The following is a 25,056-nucleotide window of genomic DNA, read 5'->3' on the forward strand; positions in this document are numbered from 1 at the left end:
CTCACTCCCCAAATGACCACAGCAGCCACAACTGAGCTGATCTGGATCCAGGAGCCAAAAACTTCTTTGGGTCTCCCACATGGTGCAGAGTCGCAAGGCTTTGGGCTGTCCTCAACTGCTTTCTCAGGCCATAATCAGGGAGTTGGATGTAAAGTGGAACAGCCGGGACACAAACCAACACCCATATGGGATATTGGCACTTGCCAGGCATGGATTTAGCCAGTGAGCCCTTGTGCAGGGCCCATCCAATAAATCTTAAAAAAAAAAAAAGTCTAAGTATTCATGTAGGAAAACAACTAGAGTAAACCTCAAACTATTTCTGCTTCATTGCAACTGGGGACACATGGAGAAATAATACTAAATGGGGAGATCAGCTCATCTGATGTGCAAGGTGATGTGTGTGTAGGAAGTTGGGGCGGGGCAGTGAGCAGGGGAAAGTGGAAGAAAGGTTTGGTGAAACCTGACAAAACCCTAGCAGCTCGACAGAATCAAGGATAAGAGATTATAGCAAAGCATTTCCAATCTACTCAGCTTAAGTGGCTTTCAGCTTCTGGTTGGGCTTCTGATCACACACAAAAAAACCAGCACCATGATCATGACCTTCTTCTCCCGACTAGATCTCCAGGAGTGCCTCCAGACCCTCTCTGTTTTGCAGTGGATCCCTGGTTACATCATTTTAGGTGAGTGAATGCTGAGGGTTGGAATACACATGGGAATATTACCAGAGACCAAACATCCACCAGCAAGGAGGTTCCGGTGAGGTCATCTGGTTGGCCCCCACTCCCTGGGAAGAACGGGCCCAGAGTGAGGCTGTGACTGTTGTGATTTAAAGACTGTCTCTGCCTGTTCAGGGGCTGTCCCCTAAGAGCTAGCTGATAGAGTCTTTTTTGGGGTCAGAGCAGTGTTGGTGTTGCTAAGCAGGCATAAAGGGGATTTTCAACTTTAAGATCAGGCTCAGAGAATTCTGGAAAATCTGGGAGCTGCCTGCATGACTCATTAGAGTTATAATCAAAGGGCCAGTGTTGTTCAGTGGGCACAGGGCAGGGCAGCTGTCAGCACTGGGCAAATGCACTGACGACTCCAAGGTATTCCCCTGGGGAACCAGGACTTTCTGGGTGGTCGGCCACACGGGCAAGCTTGGAAACTGGATGAGGGGAACTCAAGTCATTCTGACGGATGAGCCAGGTAGGACCCAGCAGAACAGAGGTTAACTAGGGCCCTTCTAGGTCCAGAATTCCAGGAGAGAGCTGGAAAAGAGGAGGAGTGGGGAGGGCAAGGAATTTTGGACTCGAATAGAAAAATGACCTCCTTATTTTGTGCTAATATCCAGCTGAAATGTGGCAGTCCATTCAATGATGAGTGTGTGCTATAAACCACGGAAGCAGTAGCAACTCCTATAACTCTGTCAGGAATAGCTATCATATTTTAGGCAATAGTCGGATGACTATATTTTTAACATAATGGGTTTCCTTTGGAAGTTTGGGCATTTTATGTTTTGCATGTAGAAATGTTATTCAGAAAGGGAAATGAGAAAGAGTTCGCAGGCTTCGAGAGACTGCCAAAGGATGCCTGAGCCTTTGAACACCGAATCATGCTAAGCCCATCAGCGACTGGACTTCAGCTGTGTCAAGGAAAGGATGTGAAGGGAAGACTGGAGAAAGACTGACTGATGGCTGCTAAGTTATAGCTAGAGAGTTCTATTGTCCAGCTGGGAGACTATAGACAGTGTTAATATCTTATGTATTTTTGTATTAAAAACACCTAGAAGATAGGATTTGGGATACCTTCACTATAAAGAAATGCTAAATGCTTGAAAGAATATATGTTTACCCTAATTGTTCATTACACAGTGCATACATATAAAACCCATCACATAGTACCCTGTAAATAGACACAATTGTCATGTATCTGTTGAATTTTTGTAAGCAAAAAAGTTGAGAGAATGCAATATTTTGTGGGGAAAAAGTGATGGTGGGGGAAAAAGGAGTAAATTTATTTATTCTGTTTATTAGTTTTTTTTTTTTTGTCTGCCTTGGTACCTAATTTTACTTCCTGGAAAAAGCTCCTTTGAGAAGGTTCAGCTAGGGTAGTTGGAGAGGGAGGGACAGGGATGTTCTGGGAGACTTGGCATTTTGGAGGCAGCCAACTACTTCTAGTCTGGGTCCCAGAGGGAGCATGCACAGAGAGCAAGTGTGTGGGAGTCAGTGTGGCCCTCTAGCGGTGCCCTCCAGCCCAGAAGGTCTTGGTACGGTATTGGAACACTAATGCCCAAACCATTCTGGCTCTTCTGGGACTGCTTTTTGCTTCAAATTGTCCTCATTTTTCTCCCCCCCCCCTCCCAAAATCATTGTTTATTTTTTTCTCTGTCCCTTTTGCTCTCTCAAAGACGGCAACAGGGCAGATGGTGTATCTAAGAGCCGGATGTGTAAGGGCTCTAGAAGGAAAGGTGGTCACCTCCCAGGAGTGCCTCCTGCCGTTTAACCTCACCAGCATAAGTCTTCCTGGAAGAGCTGAAAGGCTGGATTGCAAGAGGCCCCTGCACTAATGTGTCTGCAGGGTCAACACAAATAACAAATGTGAATACTTTCTTTTGTTTTCATTGAAAAGAAAAAGTCTTATTGTGGCAAAAGAAACAACATGAAATTCATCCTTTTCCCCGTTAATGTGCACTTCAAGGGCACATTCTTTCTTCTATGAGACCATCACTGCCATCCATCTCCAGAATCTCTCGTTTTCCCATATTAAAACTTTGCAGCTCTCTAATTCACTTTTCTTCTAGCCCCTGGCAGTCACCAGGTGAACCTCTGTCTCTGTGGACTTGCCAGTTCTAGGTGCCTTCCCTAACAGAGCCATGCATCATTTATGTCTTCTTGACTGGCTTATTTGACTCAGCATGTTCTTGGGCTTCATCCTTGTGGTAGCCTAGACCTGCATTTTTCCTTTACATGACCTTAGGGGACACACTCTGTATTGCTAATCCATTTGTCTGTTGATGGGTTTCTACCTCTTGGCACGGTGAATGATGCTGCTATGTGCACGGGTGGGCACACAGACCTCTCCGCAACCCTGATTTCAACTCTTGGAAACCGAACATTATTTCAGAAAGCTCATGGGAAATGGATGAAAAGATCAATTTACTTTGATGCCCAAGAGATTGTTATTCATGTTACACACTTTCCAGGCACTTTCAAAGACCTTCCTCCGTAGATTATGGATTTCAAAAAACTTTGGCACCCAAATAAGCTTTTCTCCACAGACTTTTGTGAGAACTTTGGTATGCCCAGCTGTGGACTTGGCACATCACAAGGTCATTGTGTTTCTTGATGTTCTGAAGTGCCATGCTGCTGTCCACAGTGGCTACACCATTTTACATTCCCCCAAAACAGTGTGATGGGCTTCTGATTTTACCACCACTCCCATATCAGTGTGCCAGTTTGAGCCCCAGCCACTCCATATTCAATCCAACTCCTTGCTAATATGCCTGAGAAGACAGCAGAGGAAGGGCCACGTGCTTGGGCACCTGTCACCCACGTGGAAGGCCCAGATGAAGTTCCAGGCTTCTGGCTTCAGCCTGGCCCAGCTTTGGCTGTTGTGAATATTTGAGTAGACCAAAGGATGGAAGATATATCCCTACGACCCATCCCCCGACTGTTGCTGTGCCTTTTAAATTCTTTTTTTCAAAGATGTGTTTATTGGGGCTGATGTGATGTAAAGCCACTGCTATGGTAAAGCCACTGTATGGTATAATATATGATGTAAAGGCTGTATGGGTGCTGATTTGTGTCCCAGCTGCTGCACTTCTGCTACAGCTTCCAGGAAAAGTAGCAGAACATGGCACAGGTACTTGGGCTCTTGACTCCCATGTGGAAAATCCAGATGAAGCTCCTGGCTTCAGCTTGGGCCAATCCCAGCCATTGTGGCCATCAGGTAACTGAATCTGCAGAGGAAAGTTCTCTGTCTTTCCCTGCCCCTGCCCATAGCTCCTTCATATGAACACATAAATCTAAAAAAGATATTTACTTCGGTTAAATAAACTTTAAATCCACACACAGTTTCTTTGCAATGTGCATTTCCATGAACTTTTTGAAGACACTCAGTTTCACAAATTCCAAAATATTTTTGTACCCAAATCAACTTCATTCCATTTACTGCAAATGTTCTGCAACAGCCTGTTATCCCTGAACCTCCCCATCTGGCAGTGGCACTAAAAAGCCCTTCTGTGGGCGAGCCTGCCTTCCAAGGCTGGCTCTGCACCTATCTCTTCTGCACTGTGCCACTATCTCCCCAAACTGTTGCAATGTCCTCTTTTCTGGTCCGCTCTCCGCTTCCAGGGGTGTCTTTCAAAAGTGTCTTTGATTACATCTCTCTCCTGCCCGGTATAGTCAGTGGTTTCCCATGGCCTAGTTGGGGCTGTACAAATGTGTTTGCTTGAGTGTTCAAGTCCCTCCTCCACTCGCTGGCTCCAATCCCTCACCAGCTCATCCCCTCCAGGAAGGTTGTGTTTCAGGCTATCTAATCACAAAAGAAACAGGTGCCCTATCATTCCCACACCCTCACCTCTGCTCTGATCATTCCCTCCAGTGGGAAGATGCCAGGAGAGCTCTGGGCTACCTACGGGCAACCCCTTGTTTGAGATATTACTCAAGCCAGAGCTACTCTGCAATGCTTTCCAGCCAACGTGAGACCACCTACCTACCTGTGAAAGTCTAGAGTGCTCCGTGTGGGAAGGCTGGGCAGCGACACTTCCATCTTCTGCCTGTTCTACCCAATAAACTCCCCAATAATGTCTGTGTTGCTGTGTTGCACATGATTATACTTCTCACTTGCCCAGGCCTGTCACTGCACTGATGATCTTTGCAGATTTCAGATTTTTGCTTCCTCAGAAACCTTCAAGGTTACCCTTTGTTATCTCTCTCTCTCTCTCTTTTTCTCTTTCTCTTAGCTACCTCTACTTTGTGTGGGGGGCCTGCCCTCTTTTTCTAACTTCTGATACTACAAAAACACAGGACACAGTCTTGGGGGACGGGTTAGCTATCTTCTGCCAACTACTTGTTTTGAGATCCTGTACAAGTATTATTTTTCTATGTGACCTTGAGCAAGTAAGACACCTGCCTCTACCATAGCAGAAACAGAGCCTAACCTCCCTCTTGGCAATGTTCTAAAGATGAATGAGATGATTAAAAAAAAATAAAAACCCTCAACAGATGTTCATTTTCTTTCTTTCTATTATAGAAATTGCATTACTGGGAGTCCACCCACTCCCACTTATCTTAGTCCATTTTTTCTTGCTCTAACATAATACCATGGAGGTGGGAATGTGGAAGCAATGCAAGGTTGTTGGCTTCCCAGATCTGATGCTTGAAAAGTCCACTGTCAAGATACAAGCCTCTGGGAAAGGTTTCCTAGCCATGCCATCCCCTGGTGGGGGAAAGAAGGACAACAGAACACAACCAAACAGAAGGGCAAGCAAGAGCTGAAGTCATTTTTATCAGAAGCCCTTCTAACCTCATCAGGTCCCACCTGTCAACACCAATGAATTAGACATTAAATTGCAAACACAATGCCCTTAGTGGATGCCCTCAGACTGTAGTACCATGACACAATCAACCTGGCTACTTGGTCAATAGATAAGCGACCACCACTTCAGAGACAGGCCCCCTAGATGCCAAGTTCATGGCACCTCCCAAGGGAATAAACGATAATCAGATTCTAGGTGACAAAGTAAAGGGTCCATCAAAGTGTTTCTCACCACAACAGCCCCATGGCCCTACACCCAGTTGGCTGCAATAGCTTGAAACTTTTACCTCCATGCCATGTATTTTAAATCTGCTTGAGAAACAGTAGCCTATTTCAGGTTCCTAGTGCCTCTTGGCTGAATTACTGAAACTCTTCGTTGATCTTTCTGCCTACAGTCCTTCCTGCTCCCACAGTTATACCAAATTATCTTCCTGACACACAGATCTGATCCCACTACACATCTGCTTAATAGAGCATACCGGCTCCTCATTTCCCCCAGCACCTGGCCCAATCTCCCCAGCTCCCTTCCTAGCTTTATCTTTTTTCTGTGTGGCTTTTGAGGGTATGGTGATACAGCCAGACCTTGGACTCTGCTATCACCAGGTCTTTGTTCAAATTCTTCTTTGTGCGTGGATGGCCCTTCCTCCGCCCTACCATCTGGCAAGAGCCTACCATTCTTTCAAAATTCAGCCTGCAGTCCTAACTTCCGCAAGAAACCAAGTGTTCCTAGCAGACAGATACTTCATTCAGTATGTGTATTAGTACAAGTTAGCACACACAAAGTCCTTCAAATAACTCTTGGCATATAAAATAGTCTCAGCAAACTCTACCCACGTTTTCCCCCTGGAAAAAAAAAAAAAAAAGACCTTGAAGGGGAGTGTCCTCTCTGAGTCTCAGTTTCTTCATCTGCGAATTGGCTATGATAGAAGAATTTCCATGTCAGAGTCAATCCTGCTATTAGATGACTAATTGAGATAAAACACATGAAGTGCCCAATACAGGGCTGTTTTGTACTGAATACTCGATACATAGCGTGGAGACCTATCCTTACAGTGATTTCTACATTTCCATTTGTACCATTTTTCATCTTCTTCCTTCCAGGCTCCAAATCTACCCCTATGGCTTCATATCAGGCTGCATCAGTCAATGTTTGTTGAATTCTTTCTTTCTCACTCCTACAAATTTCTTTTGCATATAGTTCATTTAGATCCAATACAAAATTCCTCTTTGCTAGATGAACCATGCTCAGGGACTTCTGAAGGGGCACTGGGCCAGCTGGCTAGGTTTGGCAGGTGTTGCTTGCACTCAGACCTCAGTCAATGCCTTGAAACATAATGCTTCCGTGTATTAGAAGTGACAGGTCTTTCACCTCACCACTGGAAATGGCTGCTTACCCATCACCACACGCGCATGAACATCCTGTAACCCAAGGCCTCTATCCGGAACTGAGGCATTGGTGGATTCTCTACTTACCAACTTTCACCTGCCACTTGGTGAATTTGGAGATCGGGCATCTTCCTGCGCTCAGTCTAAACAAATATCTACCAAGAGCCATCTTCCCATGCTTGCCACTGTGTGAAAGGCTGGTCATAGAAGCATGGGGAATGTGTTGGAAGGGATGTGATGGTGAGGGAACCCGCAAAGATACTATCAGTGAGGTATCCTTTGAGCTGAACCCATTAAAATTGAAAGGAGTTTTTAAAAAGATTTATTTATTGGAGCTGATGTTGCAGCATAGAAAGTAAATCCACCACTTGTGATGCTAACATCCCATACGGATGCCGGTTCATGTCCCAGCTGCTCCACTACCCATTCAGCTCCCTGTTAATGCATCTGGGAAAAGCAATAGAGGATGGCCCAAGTCCCTGGGTCCCTGCAATGTGTGAGACCCAAATGAAGCTCTCCTAGCCCCTGGCTCCAGCCTGGCCTGGGGCTGGCCACTGGGCCATGTGGGGAGTGAATCATCAGATGAAAGATCTCTCTCTCTCTCTCTTTCTGTGTGTGTGTGTGTGTGTGTGTGTGTGTGTGTGTGTGTGTGTGTGTGTCTGCCCCGCTTGTTGTAATTCTAACTACTGCTTCATTCCCCAAGTGGATGCAATGGCTGGGACTGTATCAAGCCAAAGCCAGGAGTCAAGAATTTTGTTGGTTCTCCCAAGTGGGTGACAGGGGCCCAAGCACTTAGGACAACTGCTGCTTTCCAGGCACATTAGCAGAAGCTCCATGGGGTGCTGGCTTACTGTGCCACAGCACCACTCCAAAGGGATACCTTTTAACAAGAAATTTTCTCTCATAATCAAGACTTCATGTTATTCACTGAAGACTGCAATAGTTGCATACACACTCCTCCTCAGATCATCTCTGTCCCTGCAACAATAAATGAACCACACTGAAGTAGCAATGGCATGAGGGGTGACAATGATGAGGTTATAAAGATATTTGACTCTAGTTCAGGGGATACTTTGAATATCAGACTGTTTTCCAAACTTTTATTCTGTCAGCCATGAAAAAATATTGAAGGTTCCAGAGGAGGCAAACAATGTTACATGATTGTGCTTTAAAAAGATGTATGGCTAGGAGCTTTAAATATTTGGGGGAGGGATGAAGGAATTCAATTTTTTTTTCTACACAAAAGCATGTTCACCATTATGTAACATGTACCTTAGAAAGGGATGCAGAAATCACCTCTGTTTTTCTCCTGTATGTGTGTATATTCATTCAGTTAGTGTCTTGAACACTGTGCAGTTTCCTGATTTTTGTTGTTGTTGTTGTTCTGAGAACTCTCTTGTTTACATACAGAGCTGATCTTCCCATTAGAGAGAACTTGCAATCTGAAATAATCATGGCAATTAATCTATTCATGTCTTTGATTACAATCTTTTGTTTTGACAGTAGAAATCTTTACTACTTTCTCCAAAGATGTTCTGGCTACTGTCTGGTATAGGAAACAGCCTGAAGGGGAAGAGACCAACAATTGAAGAGCAAGCAATTGGCTGCAGTCCAGGCCAGAGGGCAGAAGGCCTGGGAGACAGCAGTAACAATTGGGGTAGGGGTCCAAATGGAGGGATAGTTTTTCTTGGTTTTGTTTGTTTGTTTTTGTTTTGTTTTACAAAGAAACAGAAGTCAAAAATGGCCTTAAACGCTGAACTTTTGACACCCTGGATCCTGAAAGATGAATAGGAGCTAGCCAAGCAAAGGGATAAAGTAGGAGTCTTGAAGGGTACAGTGTGTGAGGGAGTCCTGAAGCCAGAGAGAATTAACTAAAGGACCTGAAAAAGGAGCAGTAGCATGAACCACAGAGCCCAAGGTTGGTGGCCAGGAGCTGAAGTCACCCGTGCATTCTAAACCAGGAGTAGGAGTATGAACTTGACCCTAAAGGTTATGGGAAATCATAGGAATTATAATTACTCTCACAGCCTATTTAGATTTAAAAAAAAAGCCACAGATCTGTGTCTTTGGCAAATTAATCCACATTCTCGGTTATATGCTATAGAGTGGGAGGTAAGCTTACAGTTAGTTCACAGGCTGTGCCATGGCTCAAGAGGAAGCAGGAAGCCTCTTTAGAAGATACTGGAGCTAGGACCCAGTGGTAATTTGGAAGTGGGGAATAGCATAGCTTGGGAGTATTGATAGGAAATGGTTACTGGCTAAAGGGAAACGCTGATTAGAGCTTAGTGGCTAAAGATACTGGAGTAAGACAATCTGGGTTTGTAAATCCACCCTTCTCAACCAGCTAGCCGTGTGAACTTGGACTTGTATAACTGCCCCTAATCTGTTCTTCATTCACAAGATGAGAATGATTATTGTGTTTATGGGGTCAGTATGAGCAATAAATAAAATATCCCACATGAAGCAGTTTATATGATGAGTGTACAATACATTTGGCTATTACTATGTGGGAAAAGTGATAGAGTAAGTGGAATCACAGATGGTTTAAAGAGAGAATCATTCATATTGGTACCATCTTTAAGTTAGGCGAATGATCATATTTGGAGAATTTACCCCTAAACCATAAGTAAATAAAACTCATCCAAGATGAAATGGATATAAACCCTAATTTTTAAAATGCCATCTACAGATCCAAATGGTTTCAAAAGAAATAGCACCAATTTTACACAATCTCTTCCAGAAAGCTGAAGAGGAAAGGACCTCTCCCAATTCAATGAGAGGCCAGATTCTAATACAAAGGTCAGGTAAGACAGAGAAAATACAAAAGAAGAAAACCACAATATCCCCCGTGAATGTAAATGCAGAGGTCCTCAATTGAATTGGCAATACGAGCAAACTTCAAAAAGTTGACAGGAAAAAGTACAAAAGATACATTTATTTTGGTGCAAAAATTTTGAAATCCTTGCAGTGTTTTTTCATAATACACATTTGCATGAACTTTTTGAAGACCAGCTATACGCATGGATTCTGAAAATTTTCCCAACAAAGTAAGTTTATATGTTAATTCAATTTCTCCGTGAACTTTTGGATGTACCTGCGAATCTTTTTTTTTTTTTAAAGATTTATTTTATTTTTATTGGAAAAGGCGGATATACAGAGAGGAGAGACAGAGAGGAAAATCTTCCGTCCAATGATTCACTCCCCAAGTGAGCGCAACGGCCAATGCTATGCCAATCCGAAGCCAGGAGCCTCTTCCGGGTCTCCCATGCAGGTGCAGGATCCCAAAGCCTTGGGCCGTCCTCTGCTGCTTTCCTGGGCCACAGGCAGGGAGCTGGATGGGAAGCAGGGCCACTGGGATTAGAACCGGCACCCATATGGGATCCCGTGCGTGCAAGGAGAGGCCCTTAACTACTGCGCCATTGCGTGGGCCCAGTACCTGCAAATCTTACAAAGGATTATGTATCAAGTGAAATTCACCCAGGAAAGCAAGTGCAAACATTTGAAAAATCAGTGAAAGCAGACTACCATATCAACCAACTGAGGGGAAAAAAAAAGCACATGATTATATGAATTGATGTAGAAAAAAGCATTTGACAAACTTCAATATGCAATCAGTTCCAAAAAAGGAAGCTTCTATCCGACTAGGGATAAAGGGTACTTACTCAGCTTTATTAAGAACATCTACAAAAATACCTAAGCTAATGCCACAATAATGGTGAAAAAACAAATGCTTTCTCTCAAACATTGAGAACTGTATTTGTTAGCTTTTTGTTGCTATAATGAAAATATCTGCAAGTTACTTAGCGAGAAGGAAGGCTTATTTTGACTCATGGTTTTGGAGGTTCAGTGTCCAAGATCAGGTGACCCCATTTGTCTGGCATTTGATGAGGACAGTGGATGATAGAACACATGCAGAGACAGGATCACACGGCACGCCAGTGAGCACAGTTGTCTTCCACCCTTAAGTGGGCTTTCCTTATAAATATCATCACGATTCAATCGAGGAGCTCCCCCCAAACAGCCAGAGTTCAATCCAATCATTTTTCAGGGCTGGCATCATAATTACATTAACTTTCACCCTTAATTCATTAACAGACGAATACAGGTGATACCCAAACTATGATCCAAACCTTTATAGACACAGCAACGATGTCTACATTCACACATCATATCCAATGGTGCTAAAAGTCCTAGCAAGTGCAATAAGGCAAAAACAAAACAAGACAGAAAAAAGACAAAGGCATGTAGATAAGAAAATGAGAGTGAAAATTGGCTTTGCTTGACAATTACACAAGAGTTAAAGTGGAAAATTCCAATGAATGCATTTTTTAAAAACCCAAACTTTCCAAGAACTAACGAATGAGATTACCCAAGTTACAGGATACAGATCACACATTAAAAAAAGAGACAAACAAGAACCCCTCATCATGTTTGTATACACTAGCAGAAAACAATTAAAAAGAGTATTTTAATTGACATAGTATTGGGTAAACAATATGTTAAAAATAATGCAAGTTCCATTCTTCGAAACATCTGGGTTGAGACAGTATCAATGACAGGTTCAAAAATGATACTGAGGCCTTGTTGGGGCTTTTAACTGACCGGATCTTTACTCTGTTAGACCTATCTTCAGACCATAGAAGGTCTCCCCAAGAGGCCACTGAACTTATCTGGACAACAAGACGCTGAACTTTATGCTAGGCATGTGTTTGCAAGCAATGAATCTCAACTGAACTTGAACTATGGTTATGCAACAAGGTGGAGGAATCCACCTTGGGGAGAGGGGTATGGGAGGGGTGGGGGGAATCCCCAGCGCCTATAAAACTGTACTACATAATACAATGTAAGCAACAATAAAAAAAAAAAAAAAAGAGTATTTTAAAGGACAATGCTACTCAGGCAACTGAAAATTCACCTACCATATGACCCAGCAATTGCACTCCTGGGAATATATCCAAAGGATATGAGAAAGCAATGTGCACCCCTGTATTCATTGCAGCACAATCAACAATTGCAAAAACTTGGAAACAACCTAGATGCCCACTGACAGAGGACTGGATAAAGAAACTGTGGTTCATCTATTCTATGGAGTACTACTCAGCTATTAAAAAGAATGAAATACAATCATTTGCAGCCAAATGGGCCAAATTGGAGACCATTATGCTAAGGGAAATGAGCCAATCCCAAAACATCAGATACCACATTTGCACTAATATAACTTCCATCAAAAATCTCAATGCTAATATGACTAGGGGTTATTTTGCTCATCTTCTTATGGAATGGCTCTTTCTTGTTTCAATTTGCAGTTTTGTAGTGTCAAATCTAATTGTTTTTGCTGTAAATCTTATCTTTTTGCACTTCCTAGTTATTTGTATCTCTCCCAATAAGTTCTTGTGATTCATTAATTGATCATCCATAAGAGATGGATTGCTTGTAAACACCTGAGATTGTAAATGTCCATTTCAACACTGTTTTGCTACATCTCATGAGTAATGAAGGTCTAGTTTTTAACTGTAATTCCTTCAGCGCCACAAGGGTCATGCACTAGCATCTATTCCTACAAGAAGGTTTTTGATTCCTGTTTTCACCACTCTTGTGATGCATTTTTATTTTTGTAGCATGTTTGTTAACTTCATGTTGATGAAAATTTATTATTTTCACCCTGTTGTGGACTGTGCTCACTGGTTCTGTAAGTTAGGGAATATATAATGAAAGTGTAGCAGGACTGATATGTTCAGATACGCAGACAAAGTGCTGTATGTTTTTATGCATATGGATCAAAGATGGACTCCCAGTGAAAGAATTGAATACATCCTAACAGTAAGATGATGGACTCTCTGACAATGTCCATGCCTACATTGTCGGGAAACACTTCAATAACAGCATGATGGACTTGTGACTGTTCATGAAGGACATCCATTGTAAAACTAGAGGAGAAATTAAGGGGGACGAAGGGAGGGACCAGGGGAAGGGCACGGGCAACCCTAGAGCCTATAGAACCATACCGTAAAACCAAAAAATATTTTTAAATGCAAAAAAAAAAAAAGACTTTTGAAAGATCAATATAAACAAAAATAAAATATGCAGAGGGTCCTCCATTTCCATAGATTCTTTTGTTGTTTTTCTTGTTGCTAAAGATTGATTTTACTTATTTGAAAGGCAGAGTGACACAGAGAAAGAGAGATCTTATATTTGCAGGTTCACTCTACAAATGGCCACAATGGCCAGGGTTGGGCCAGGCCAAGGCCAAGACTCTGAACCTCCATCTGGGTCTTCCACATGCTGGCAGGGCCCCAATTGCTTCGGTCATCTTCCATTGCTTTCCTAAGCGCATTAGCAAGGGATTTGGATCTGAGGCAGAGCAACCAGAAATTGAACCAGACCTCCAAAAACGGATGTCACATTGCAAGTAGCAGCTTAACCTGATTCACCACAACCCAGCCATTTTACAGAGGCAATGCCATCACAGATTTGACCAACTTGAATATCCAAAACATTCCCCGAGTTCAACCACATCTCAGCTGCATCTCATGCTCTGTTTAGGTGGCTTTGCTGCTTCACTAAACAACATTCTGTAGAACTGTAGCTCTTTAAAAGAGTTTCTATGGAGATTTGTACTTTCCCTATGGAACAGCTATGTTGGGAATTCTTTGTCTTCTTCCTCCCACTACCCAATCATCTCACTACATTCTCCGGAGAAAGCAGTTTGTTTTCTCATTTTCATTATAACACATGATCTCAGTGTAGCACATGTGCAATTTTTTTTCAAAGATGGTTTCTGTCTGAACAATTAGCTTTAAATCCCTGTTTGTGCCATTTACTCACCTAGATCCTTAAACTTAGCTATGTTTACATGATTTACACACTTAAAAAAACACTAACCAATAGATGTTTTCTTAGTTACTTTAGGATTTAAAAATATAAAGTGCTTTTTTCCCCAACCATATTCCTGATTTAAGAAAAACTGAATGATTCTCAGTGGTTTAAAATGTGTTAGGAATAAGCATGCCTTAAAAGATGTTTTCTATCTCTGAATTCTGTGACATTAGATATTTAATATTTGGAGGACACTAAGTATTGAGAACAAAATTGTGGGTTGAGAGGGGTGGCTGAGCACAATGCAAAATGGGAAGAACTAACATTTTAAGCACTGTAAGCACTGAAACACTTTTTCTTCTGCCTGCTACTTGCAAAAGCTCTTTGATAAGAACTTTAATGAATGTCAGTTTACTTTATTTGCTTATTTATTTATTTGAAAGGCAAAGTTACAGAGAGAGGAGGAAAGGGAATCTCGCGCCCACTGGTTCACTTTCCAATGGTCACAACACACATCTGTAGCTATTTTAAACACACAGATGTTTTCCTTCTTGTCACTGTGCCCTCAACAGTACAATACAACAACTATTTATGAAGCATTTTCATTGTATCAGATATTATACGTTGTCTAGAGATTATTTAAGAGACACAGGAAGATGTGCATTGGTCAAATACTACAAATACTACATACGAATACTACTTCATTTTACACAAGGAACAGATTTGTGTGTCTACAGGAAGTCCTGGAACCAATTCACCAAAGATACTGAAGGACAAACAAAGCACTAATGAATGAAATAAACTATCTAAATAATTAGATATATTGTATTCACAGATTAGAAAATCCAATATAGTAAAGATGTCAGTTCTCCCCAAATAGAACCATAAATGTAATTCAATTCAAATAAAACTCCCAGCAGGGCATTTTAGATAAGAGTTATGCATCAGTATTACATTTTTTAAATTTGATGGGCCCAGTGCGGTGGTGCAGTGGTGCAGTGCTGCAGTGGCTAAATCCTGGCCTTGCACATGCCAGGATTTCATATGGGCTCCAGTTCATATCCTGGCTGCTCCACTTCCCATCCAACTCTCTGCTTGTGGCCTGGGAGAGCAGGAAAGGATGCCCAAAGCCTTGGGACCCTGCACTCATGTGGGAGATCCAGAAGAAGCTCCTGGCTCCCTACTTCTGATTGGTTCATCTCTGGCTGTTGTGGACTTGAGGAGTGAAGCAACAAAAGGAAGAAATTTGTGTCTGTAAATCTATCTTTCCAATAAAATAAAACTTTTAAAAATTCTTAAATTTGATAGTAGCCCTGTAGTTGTTTTAAAGCAAGAGAATATTTTTATTTATGGAAACTACACACTAAGGTGTTTAGCACTAAATGATTACACTCACTGCAATGTACTCCAAAGTACAACCACGTATGTATATACTTATATTTTTATATTTAGAGACAATCAAATGGAAAATGTGAACAATTAATAGGTCTAGGTGAAGGTTATATGGGATTCTATTAAAATATTCCTGCAAACTTTCTGCTCTTTTTCAAAACAAAAAAAAAGTTTAATTTCAAAAACTCCTGATGGCTTAGACAAACCAATTAAAAATATATAGAAAAACAAAAGCTCCACAGTAACTGAAATAATTTTGACAAAAAATAAAGTTGGTAAGATCACAATATCTGATTTTAGTACTTAATAAAGACTGCTATAATCAAAAGAGTGTTATATTGATAAAGGAGTAGACACAGAATCCTGGAACAAAATAAAGAAACAGACTCACACAAATAAGGCCATTGATTTTTGACAAATACACGAAATCAATTCAGTGAAGGAAGACAATTATTTTCAATAACATTATTAGAACAACTAGATATCCATATGTAACAAAACTTCACATCATATTCAAAAACTAGCTTAAAATAATACTAACAAGGGGCTGGCACAGAAGCCTAGTGGTTAAAGTCCTTGCCTTACATGCGCCAGGATCCCACATGGGCACCAGTTTATGTCCAGGTTGCTCCACTTCTCATCCAGCTCCCTGCCTGTGGTCTGGGAAAGTGGTAGAGGATGGCCCAAAGCCTTGGGACATTGTACCTCTGTGGGAGACTCAGAATGGCTCGGTCTGCTAATCCTTCATTTGCAAGCACTGGCATCCCATATGTCATGGAATTGTGTCCTGGCTGCCCCACTTCCCATCCAACTCCTTACTTGTGGCCTGGAGAAACAGCTGAGGGACCCTACAGACCATGTGGGAGACCCTGAAGAAGCTTCAGGCTCCTAGCTTCTGGTCGTCTCAGCTCGGGCTGTTACGGTCATTCATTGGAGTTATTTGGGAAGTAGAGCAGCTAGGATACGAACTGGCACCCATATGGGATGCTGGTATTGCAGGCAGAGGATTTGCCAGTTGAGCCATTGTGCTAACCCCCACTGCACCTCCCCAACCCAGGCCAGTTTTTTGGCCAGAAAGTCAGCCAAAGGTTTCTTCTGCTTCCTAACATGGAGATACTTAAAATTATTTTTTTGAGGGGGGCGGTGGAAGAGAGAGGAGAAAGAGAGAGTGCGCTTCAGCTAATTGATTCACTCCTGAAATGCCCACATTGGCTAGAAATGAGCTAAGCAAGGCTGAGAATCAGAAACTCAACCCAGGCTTCCTGCCTTGGTGGCAGGGACCCAAACACTTGAGCCATCATCTGCTGCCTTCCAGAGTCTGCACTGGCAGTGCCCATTCATTCTTCTCTTCTGCTGTTTTCATATCTCCAAACAAACCTGCTAACAGGTAAACTTTTGAGTTTCTTCCCTTTCTCTGTAACGTTCAGCTACTATGATGTGACACCTGGTCAAAGAAGTCCTGCCCTTGGCTAGATTCTCCCTTCTTCACAATATGTGTATTCAGCCCATCATTCACATGAATACAGATTTTTTTTTAATGAAATTCAATTCCCACTGCTGTTAAGATCTACCACGTTTGCATTTCACAGCTTGATATGTCTCTCTCTGCTGCCTTCTGAAAAAAGGCGAAATACTGTGACATTTGGAATGGAACAAAGGAGAACACAGGAAAGCAGCTTTCTAACCTGTGTTTTCTTCCCATCATCAAACAGCCTGCACACTGCAGGGAGCCACTCTCTGTGGGAACGCACAGATTTAACAGCTTGATAACAGAGAGTCAAGCTTTTAGAAACAATTTTCCAACCTTTGGCCATCCTTTGACCTTGGCTGAGGATCTGCTCTGAAAGCCTCAGGGTTGTGCTGTTCCCTCCGTTAAGATCTCACTCTCTCAGGGAACCCACATCCAAGGACCCAGAGGTCAGCCTGGAATCCAGCAGAGCTAGGTCAGAGTGAGAGTAAGAGGGCAAGTTTAGGCCTGAGGGAGGGGTGATGGGAGCTGTGCTAAAGCACAGAAGGAACTGAAGGCATCATCCCTTTGTGTCTCCTCAGGGGCTATTCCCATTCTGTTCATCCCCTACTTTCTGATGTTCTCTAAGTTCTGGTCCGTGGCTGTGTTCTCATTGGCCTGGCTCATCTATGATTGGAACACCCACAGTCAAGGTAAGAGATGGAGCAGCATGGTCAGCTGAGGATAGTCTCATAGGAAGAAAGAGGTGGAGAGAGAGAAAAAAGGAGAGAAAGAGGGAAAGGAGGAGGAGCCAAGAGGGGAGGGGTGGAACGGAGAGGAAAGAGCAAATAACAGGAACACAGGTCTTTGCCACGCTGCGCAGGAACAATTAAGAGGGTGAGGTTTCAGCTAAGTGCTCTCGGCTTCAGGTTTATTTCCCTAGCACCCTAGCACTCGTTGGCTCCCAAGGAGGTAGCATTTTGAGGCTGGACCTGATGAAAGTCCCTACTGCTTATAGGTGTGAGAGGCCCCTCCAGTGATGTGAGAATGGCAGGTAACACTCTCCATCTCTGGGAGACCCAGAGGAGCTAAATACCCCACCTGCTCTTTCCTTCCTTTCTCCACCCACAGGTGGTAGACGTTCAGCTTGGGTACGGAACTGGACCCTCTGGAAGTACTTCCGAAATTACTTCCCTGTAAAGGTGACTGCCCTTCTCTGGGTGCCCTCAGACGCTGTTATCCAGACTCTCACTCCTTTCTCAGCTCCTTGTTTTCAAAGACTTTGGTGGGCAGCAATAAAGGTCAACATCCTGAGGAATAATACACAGCAGGATGGGCAGGAGGGGAGGCAGGTGAATAGCGGCCATTCCTGCAGTAGCAAACGTATGTCAACCTCCCTATTAGCATGACTTCTTTGCCAATCTGATGGTAGTGATGAAATCCAACTAAACTGGGATTTGGGGCTGCCAATAGGATACTCAGTCTCCATGACTTCTCTTCCTTCTTGTTAGTCAATATTCTCACTCAATCTCCCTCTAACAGCTTGTGAAGACTCATGACCTTTCTCCCAGACACAACTACATCATTGCCAACCACCCCCATGGGATTGTCTCTTATGGTGCCTTCATCAACTTTGCCACTGAGGCCACTGGCTTTGCTAAGATGTTCCCATCCATCAATCCCTCTCTAGCAACATTGGAAGGGATTTTCTGGATTCCTATTGTGCGAGATTATGTGATGTCAATGGGTGAGTATACAGAATCATTCCACTTTCCTAGCCTACCTCAGGGCTCCAACCCTAAAAAGCTCTGACAGTGCCTGGCCTATGCTGGAAGAGGATTTGGCAGAAAATGAGTCTGGAATACACTCCACCAATAACAAGTAGGGTGGCCAAGCATCAGATTCTGTCCAAGTTCCTTGGCTGGGAGTATGCAAAATGCATGACTTGCCAGAATTCCTTTCCGAGGGCGAACCAGAAGGCTGGAGTTCAGGATCCACAGAGGATGAAGAACAAGTATTAAACACAAATGCAGGGAGAATCAATCATGAATGGGGCAGCTCAGATGAACTTCACCAGAATCCTTGCTGGAGTACCAGTTGGATTCTTTTGGCAAGTTATTTGTACAGCAACTTTCATCCTAGGGTGTCAAAGACATTTTATTGTTTTTTTTAAGGCTTATTTATTTTTAGGGTTCGGTGCAATTACTCAGTGGCTGAATCCTCACCTTGCATGCACCTGGATCCCATATGGGTGCCAGTTCTTGTCCTTGCTGCTCCACTTCCCTTTCAGCTCCCTGCCTGAAGCCTGAGAAAGCAGTGAAGGATGGCCCAAAGGCTTAGGATCCTGTACCCACATGGGAGGCCCAGGAGAAGCTCCTGGCTTCAGATTCGTTCAGCTCTGGCCATTGAGGGTGCTTGGGAAGGGTGAACAAGTAGACAGGCTACAAACATGGAACTGGATGAGAAGTAGAACAGCCAGGACATGAACTGATGCCCATATGGGACCCTGGTGCTTACAGGAGAGGATTAACCAATTGAACCATTGCACTAAGCCCATCAAAGACATATTAACATCTCTCATACTAGCTAGTACATTCCTAGCCCATGTTCTCCACTCCTTAAGAAAAACTTGCATTCTTACATTGGATACCAAGGGATAAAAGATATGCATACATCAGAATCCAAGATAACTTTCCCCTGCCAAGTTCTCAATTATGGTATTGTGACAAATGTCCTCCCATTTAGATATGTATTCATTCTTCTGCAGAACAAAAAACCATCTGAAGCTCAACACAAATGTAAGATACATTTGTCTGGGGTCAAGGGCAAGTGGGACCACTGGAGTACCACAGGATGTTTATGTTAACCTCTCTGGAGCACAGGTCTCTTTCAATGGCTAGAGCCTGGAAGCAATTTCTGCCACCCCTATAGAAAAGAGAAAGTGAGTACAGGGCAAAGATGAGAGAGAGGGGTGATGAAAAACACTGTGACTACTGTTGAACATCAAGTTGTCATCTATATGCGATCATTCATCTACATTTCAATTCGGCTTGGGTAGATTCCTTTGTTGGCTTTCTCAGAAGAAATTCCAACCAATGGCTCCTGCTTGGCAGCTTGTTCTGAGGAGGAAGTGGGCTGATCAGTTAGCCCTGATGAGTCCTGGAGGGAAGATTCTGGAGAGCATCCAATGCTGTCAGCCTTGGCTGGGTAAAAGACAACCGGTTAATTGTAGAGAGGGAAGGTGTGGCCTTCAATGCTATTGATCTAGAAGTTAGTATGGTGGGTGTGGATGCAAGCAGAGAAGCTGCAGTACAGCATCATCTCCATCTCCTTGGAGTAAATGAAATTCCTAAATCCCCAGTGCAAGCAGCTAGGCAGGGGTTAATCCAGTACATGGAAGACGAAGAGAAGATAGAAACAGCAAAAGTCAAGAAACAAAAGTTTTCTCAAATAGAAAGAGCTGGGGGGACCCTTCATCTCATGCTCAGGGGCCAAGTATCTGCTGCCACTTAACTTTTTTGTTTTACAGGTTTGTGCCCAGTAAGCAAGTCAGCCTTGAATTACCTGTTGACCCAAAAAGGTTCAGGTAATGCCGTGATTATTGTGGTGGGTGGAGCTACAGAAGCCCTCTTGAGCCAACCCAGAACCCCCATCATCTTCCTCAAAGAGCGGAAAGGTTTTGTGAAGTTGGCACTGAAGACTGGGTGAGTGTCCCTAGGTTCTGGAGCTCTGTTGTCTGTGTGTCATAGGTTGAGGGGTCCCCCCTTCACTCTGATGGCTTCTCTCTATCCCTCCACACTGTGCCTTGCCGTGTCTGAGCCTGCACACTTACTGCCATGGATACTTTTCTCATTTGAAATTGAAGAAGGACAGCAAAAGACCTTTTATGTTCTGCCCATTAGCCTAATAGGCTGAGACAGTGGGATTTCCCTCAGTATCAACCTGCTGAGAATCTGCCCAGAGAGGAAGGCACTGGTCTGGATGCCCTGAGAACTGCAAGGACCATACACCTTGATTTGATAACAGAGTGCATTTACTCAGAGTTTATTGAATCCCTGTTGTGTCTCAGGCACAGAGCTAGGCATTGAAGATATGAACATAAATAAGATCTGGTCCTTGTGGATTTTAGGTCCCATGTAGAATACATATATTGCATATACACTTACAAAATATAGGAGCTGGCATTGTGGCTCAGCAGGTTAAAATAACACTTACGGTATCAGCAACGCATATCAGAGCACTGGTTCAAGTACTTCTGATCCAGCTCCCTAGTGATGCACCTGGGAAGGCAGCAAAGGATGCTTCAGGTGTTTGGTGCCCTGCCACCCATATAGGAGACTTGGATGAAGTTTCTGGTTGCTGATTTTGGCCTGATCTAGACCTGGCTTCAATATGGGATGCCATAGATGTCACAGATGGCTGCTTAGCCTGATGTATCACAATGCCAGATTTGAGGACAATTTTGTTCATTTAAAACATTATGTTTCCTGGACCTGAAATAATGCAGATACTTAGAGCTTTTTTTTTTTTAAGATTTATTTATTTATTGGAAAGTCAGATATACAGAGAGGAGGAGAGACAGAGAGGAAGATCTTCCGTCCAATGATTCACTCCCCAAGTGAGCGCAACAGCCAGTGCTATGCCAATCCAAAGCCAGGATCCAGGAACTTCTTCCGGATATCCCACATGGGTGCAGGATCCCAAAGTTTTGGGCCATCCTCGACTGCTTTCCCAGGCCACAAGCAGGGAGCTGGATGGGAAGTGGAACTGCCGGGATTAGAACCGGCGCCCATATGGGATCCTGGGGCGTTCAAGGTGAGGACTTTAGCAGCTAGGCCACACCACCGGGCCCAGATACTTAGAACTTAATAGATACTTGTTGAATGAATAAAGTGTTGTACAGATATATGTACAAAGTACTACTGAAGCACTAATTTCTGTAAAGACACTGACCTAGAGCACAAGTTTCTTAGGTGGGTGCATCTGAGTTATGATTTGAAGTATTAGGAGGTGTTGCCTGCCAGACCAAAAGGGAGAAAGAGGCCAGGCATCCAATGAAGACCTACAACATGGCAGGTGCTATGCCAGGCCCTAGAGATTCAATGATGAATCCAAGCTGTGCACTGAGGGAATCAAGGGAGGGAATGCTGTCACACAGGGCTGGGGTAGTGTTCACAAGGGACAAAGATGGGCCCTGAATGAGGGGCACCTAGTCCACAGTGGGGACACCAGAGGGAATCAAATGCAGTTTGTTCAAGGGGATGACACCAAAACTTTAACATCAGTGTGTTCAAAGACACAACTGAATTGGCTACTTAAAGACAGAAGGAAGGCACCTCAGGTACAGTGAGCGGAGGGTGTGAAGACACAAAGAGAAACTTGACATACTCCAAATGGCTAAACAGTCAGGGAGAGAAGAGTGAGGGGAGAGGAAGCAGGCCCAGTAGGAAGGGGTAGTATATAAAAGCCCTGCTCAGCCATGTGGTGTAAAATGAGGAGCTTGGGAAGCGTTTCCAAGTCAGGAATGATGTGGCCAGCTAGGAGGCTTAGCAGAGTGGGTCACTCCATGGTTGCATGTAGTAAAGGTGGTTAGCGCTCCTGAAATTCCTTTATTCCCATCTCAGGACAAAGCACAGCAGGTGCCCTCAGAAAGTTCAGTTGGGAGGATGGGGCATATAGATGGGTCATTAGGCTGCAGATGTTTGGATGCTGGAGTTTGAGACCTATGATGGTGGTGGTTGGGCGGGATTGGGGTGGCACGGGCAGTGCGCTGTAGATGGATCTACTTTCCTGGAGAGCTCACAGCCTCTCCTGCCCCTTTCTCTGCAGGGCCTATCTTGTCCCTTCCTATACCTTCGGTGAGAATGAACTTCACAATCAGACGACCTTCCCTGAGGGCACGTGGATAAGGTTCTTTCAAAAACACTTCCAGAACATAGGCAAAAGAATCCTGGGAATAAATTTCTGTACTTTCCATGGCCGAGGCCTCACCCGTGGATCCTGGGGCTTCCTGCCTTTCAACCGGCCCGTTACCACTGTTGGTGAGCTTTCCAGTATCCCCAGACCATATCTGTTCATGATCTTAGTGTCTCCCCAACCCAAGGCATCAGACAACCAGGTCACAGCTGGGATGGGTCATGGGAATCTTAGTGTGGCTGACATCAGGATGTGGTAGGAAACTAAATAAATAGCTGTGGCCATTCATCGATGGGAAAAATTTTTATAGCTGCCGCAAGAGCTGCCCTAAGCTTGTGGGCACTCTTTTGAGCATGTATAGGATCCAAGAATGCAAGCCAGAGTGGGACTAAAACAAGAAGGTGTTTAAAAACAATAAAGAAGGGGGAGGAAACCCAGAACACTGAGTGTCAGTATGTGGCCTCCAGGGGGAATGGATAGTTGGAATTGGTTAAAGTCATATACTGAAACTTGATGTTTGCCTCTTGTCTTTTTCCATAGTTGGTGAACCCCTGCCTATCCCCAGGATTAACAGACCCAACAAGGAGACGGTAGACAAGTACCACAAGCTCTACATCAGTGCTCTGCACAAGCTGTTTGACCAACACAAAGTTGAATATGGCTTCCCTGAAACCCAGGAGCTGACAATCATTTAACTGCAGTCGAGGTCCCTGTTAGCAAATTCCCAAAGTCTTAGGGGAACCCAAGTAGAACCATAGGGGAAGAAGAATTTAGGGAAATGAGAGGAGTTTAACGATGGGAGAGGAGCCCAACCAAGCCAGACACTACCCAATGAATCGAGGCAGGGCAACTACAGCCCCTTCCCAAGTGCCCAGGGAAAGTATGGGGAACAGAATCAAAGGGACAGAGGAGGATTGGGGAGGTCTAGTTAACAGAGGAAGCTGATCTATCACCCCTGCTTATTTTAAGCAGTCTGGGGAGTACTTGGACTCACTGCAGTCAACCATCAGGTGTCAGGATGAAAGCCATTGCTCTCCTGTACCCTGAACTTTGGTGCTCCCACCAGAGTCGAAGTTGAGACTTGGAAGCTTAGCTAAGAGGAAAGATGGTTTGTTTCCTTCTTATCTGGGGGCTGCCGCAAGATAAACCAAGCACCCATTCCATGGTTTCCTGATCCTGCACCCAGGACTCCCTCAGTTATGACAGAGTGCTAGTCTGGCTATACTGTAAAAATAAAGTTCTGATTTTATAGGACAAGACAATGACTTCTTAATTACTGTGTGATTCACTACCAGGCTTTCCTCAGAGCTAAGAGTCTCCCCTGTGGTCTTCAGAGAAATATTTTCCTCCATCTTGTTTTCCCGCCATCCTGGGCCTGGAACCATAGCTGCTTCACGGTGTAGGAAGCAGGAGGCAGAACCACTGGAGCTGGCACGGGTACCCACTGCGTAGCCCACATCTCCTGAGCCCATGTAACCATATTACATCAAAAGAGAGGGAGCGATAAGATCAAGTATCAGCTATAAATTTGCTTGGCACAAACTATTTAGTATGTCCCAGGATCCACACAATAGCTTTCACAACCTTGGTCTCTTAATGCAACACCAGTCCTGTGAGATTAAGATTGCCTTCATATCCAGTGCTCAGTAACTAAAGCTTCTAGAGGTTAAGTGACACCCAAAGCCACATCACCCCAGCTAGAATTAGCATTGCAACCCAGGCCTTACTAATTCCAAACCAAACTTCTGCCCAGTGCATCACTACACGTCCCATTCCCCATTTTCTGGAACCTGCTTCTCGGCCTTGTTTCCCTAAATGAAGTCCATGGCACTCCACCCAAATTAGCTCCCAAGTATGGGCACAAATGATCTGAATTCTGCTCAGAATGGTCCCAGGCTAGACCTCAGAGAAAAGAACTGAGGAGTTTTAAAAACTTTTTTGTGTCAGACTCAACAATACACACTTGTAGTCAAATGATTTTTCATTGAGGATACCAAGACCATTCATTGGGAGAAGGAATTGAATTTTTAACAAATGAAGCTAGGGCAGCTGGATAGTTACATGGAAATGAATAAAGGTAGAACCTTACTTTACACCATTAAGAAAAATTCCCCTAAAATGATTCAAAGGCCTAAGATGAAAGTTAAAGTGAACAAACTCTCAGAGGAAAATAAAAGTGTAAAAGGTCATGATGTTGATTTAGGCAATGTTTACTTGGTTATGCCACCAAGACTGTAAGCAACAAATGAAAAGTAGATAAGTTAAACTCCACAGAAATTAAACACTTTCTTTCTTCAAAGGACACTATTAAGAAAGTGAAAAGACAGTCCATGGAAAGGGAGAAAATATTTGCAAATTATATATCTGATAACAGCCTAAGAGCCAGAATATTAATAAGTCACAGGACCCTGCACCAAGAAGACAATCTAATTTTTCAAATGGGCAAAAAATTTGTCTAGATACTTCTCCAAAGAAGATATTCAAATGCAAAGGTGCTCCAAATCATTCATCATAATGCAATGCAAATCAAAACTGCCAGGAGGGACCAGCGTTGTGGTGTTGTGAATAAAGACACCTCCTGC

At 43.6% G+C, this 25,056-nt stretch overlaps 1 protein-coding gene across 1 annotated transcript; it reads left to right on the forward strand.

Annotated features, from left to right (window-relative positions):
* The first annotated feature begins 495 nt into the window (after nt 1-495).
* On the forward strand, nt 496-23,169 carry LOC121166704 (diacylglycerol O-acyltransferase 2-like protein 6). The gene is made up of 7 exons (XM_040995955.1): nt 496-680; nt 17,161-17,271; nt 17,690-17,760; nt 18,101-18,305; nt 20,088-20,262; nt 22,388-22,599; nt 23,015-23,169. The coding sequence occupies exons 1-7, from the start codon at nt 590-592 to the stop codon at nt 23,167-23,169; spliced, it is 1,020 nt and encodes a 339-aa protein (XP_040851889.1). The 5' UTR covers nt 496-589.
* Nucleotides 23,170-25,056: the final 1,887 nt, after the last annotated feature.

This window comes from Ochotona curzoniae, unplaced genomic scaffold, assembly GCF_017591425.1.
Source record: "Ochotona curzoniae isolate NIBS_2020 unplaced genomic scaffold, NIBS_Ocur_1.0 patch213, whole genome shotgun sequence".
In the NCBI taxonomy this organism is placed as follows: domain Eukaryota; kingdom Metazoa; phylum Chordata; class Mammalia; order Lagomorpha; family Ochotonidae; genus Ochotona; species Ochotona curzoniae.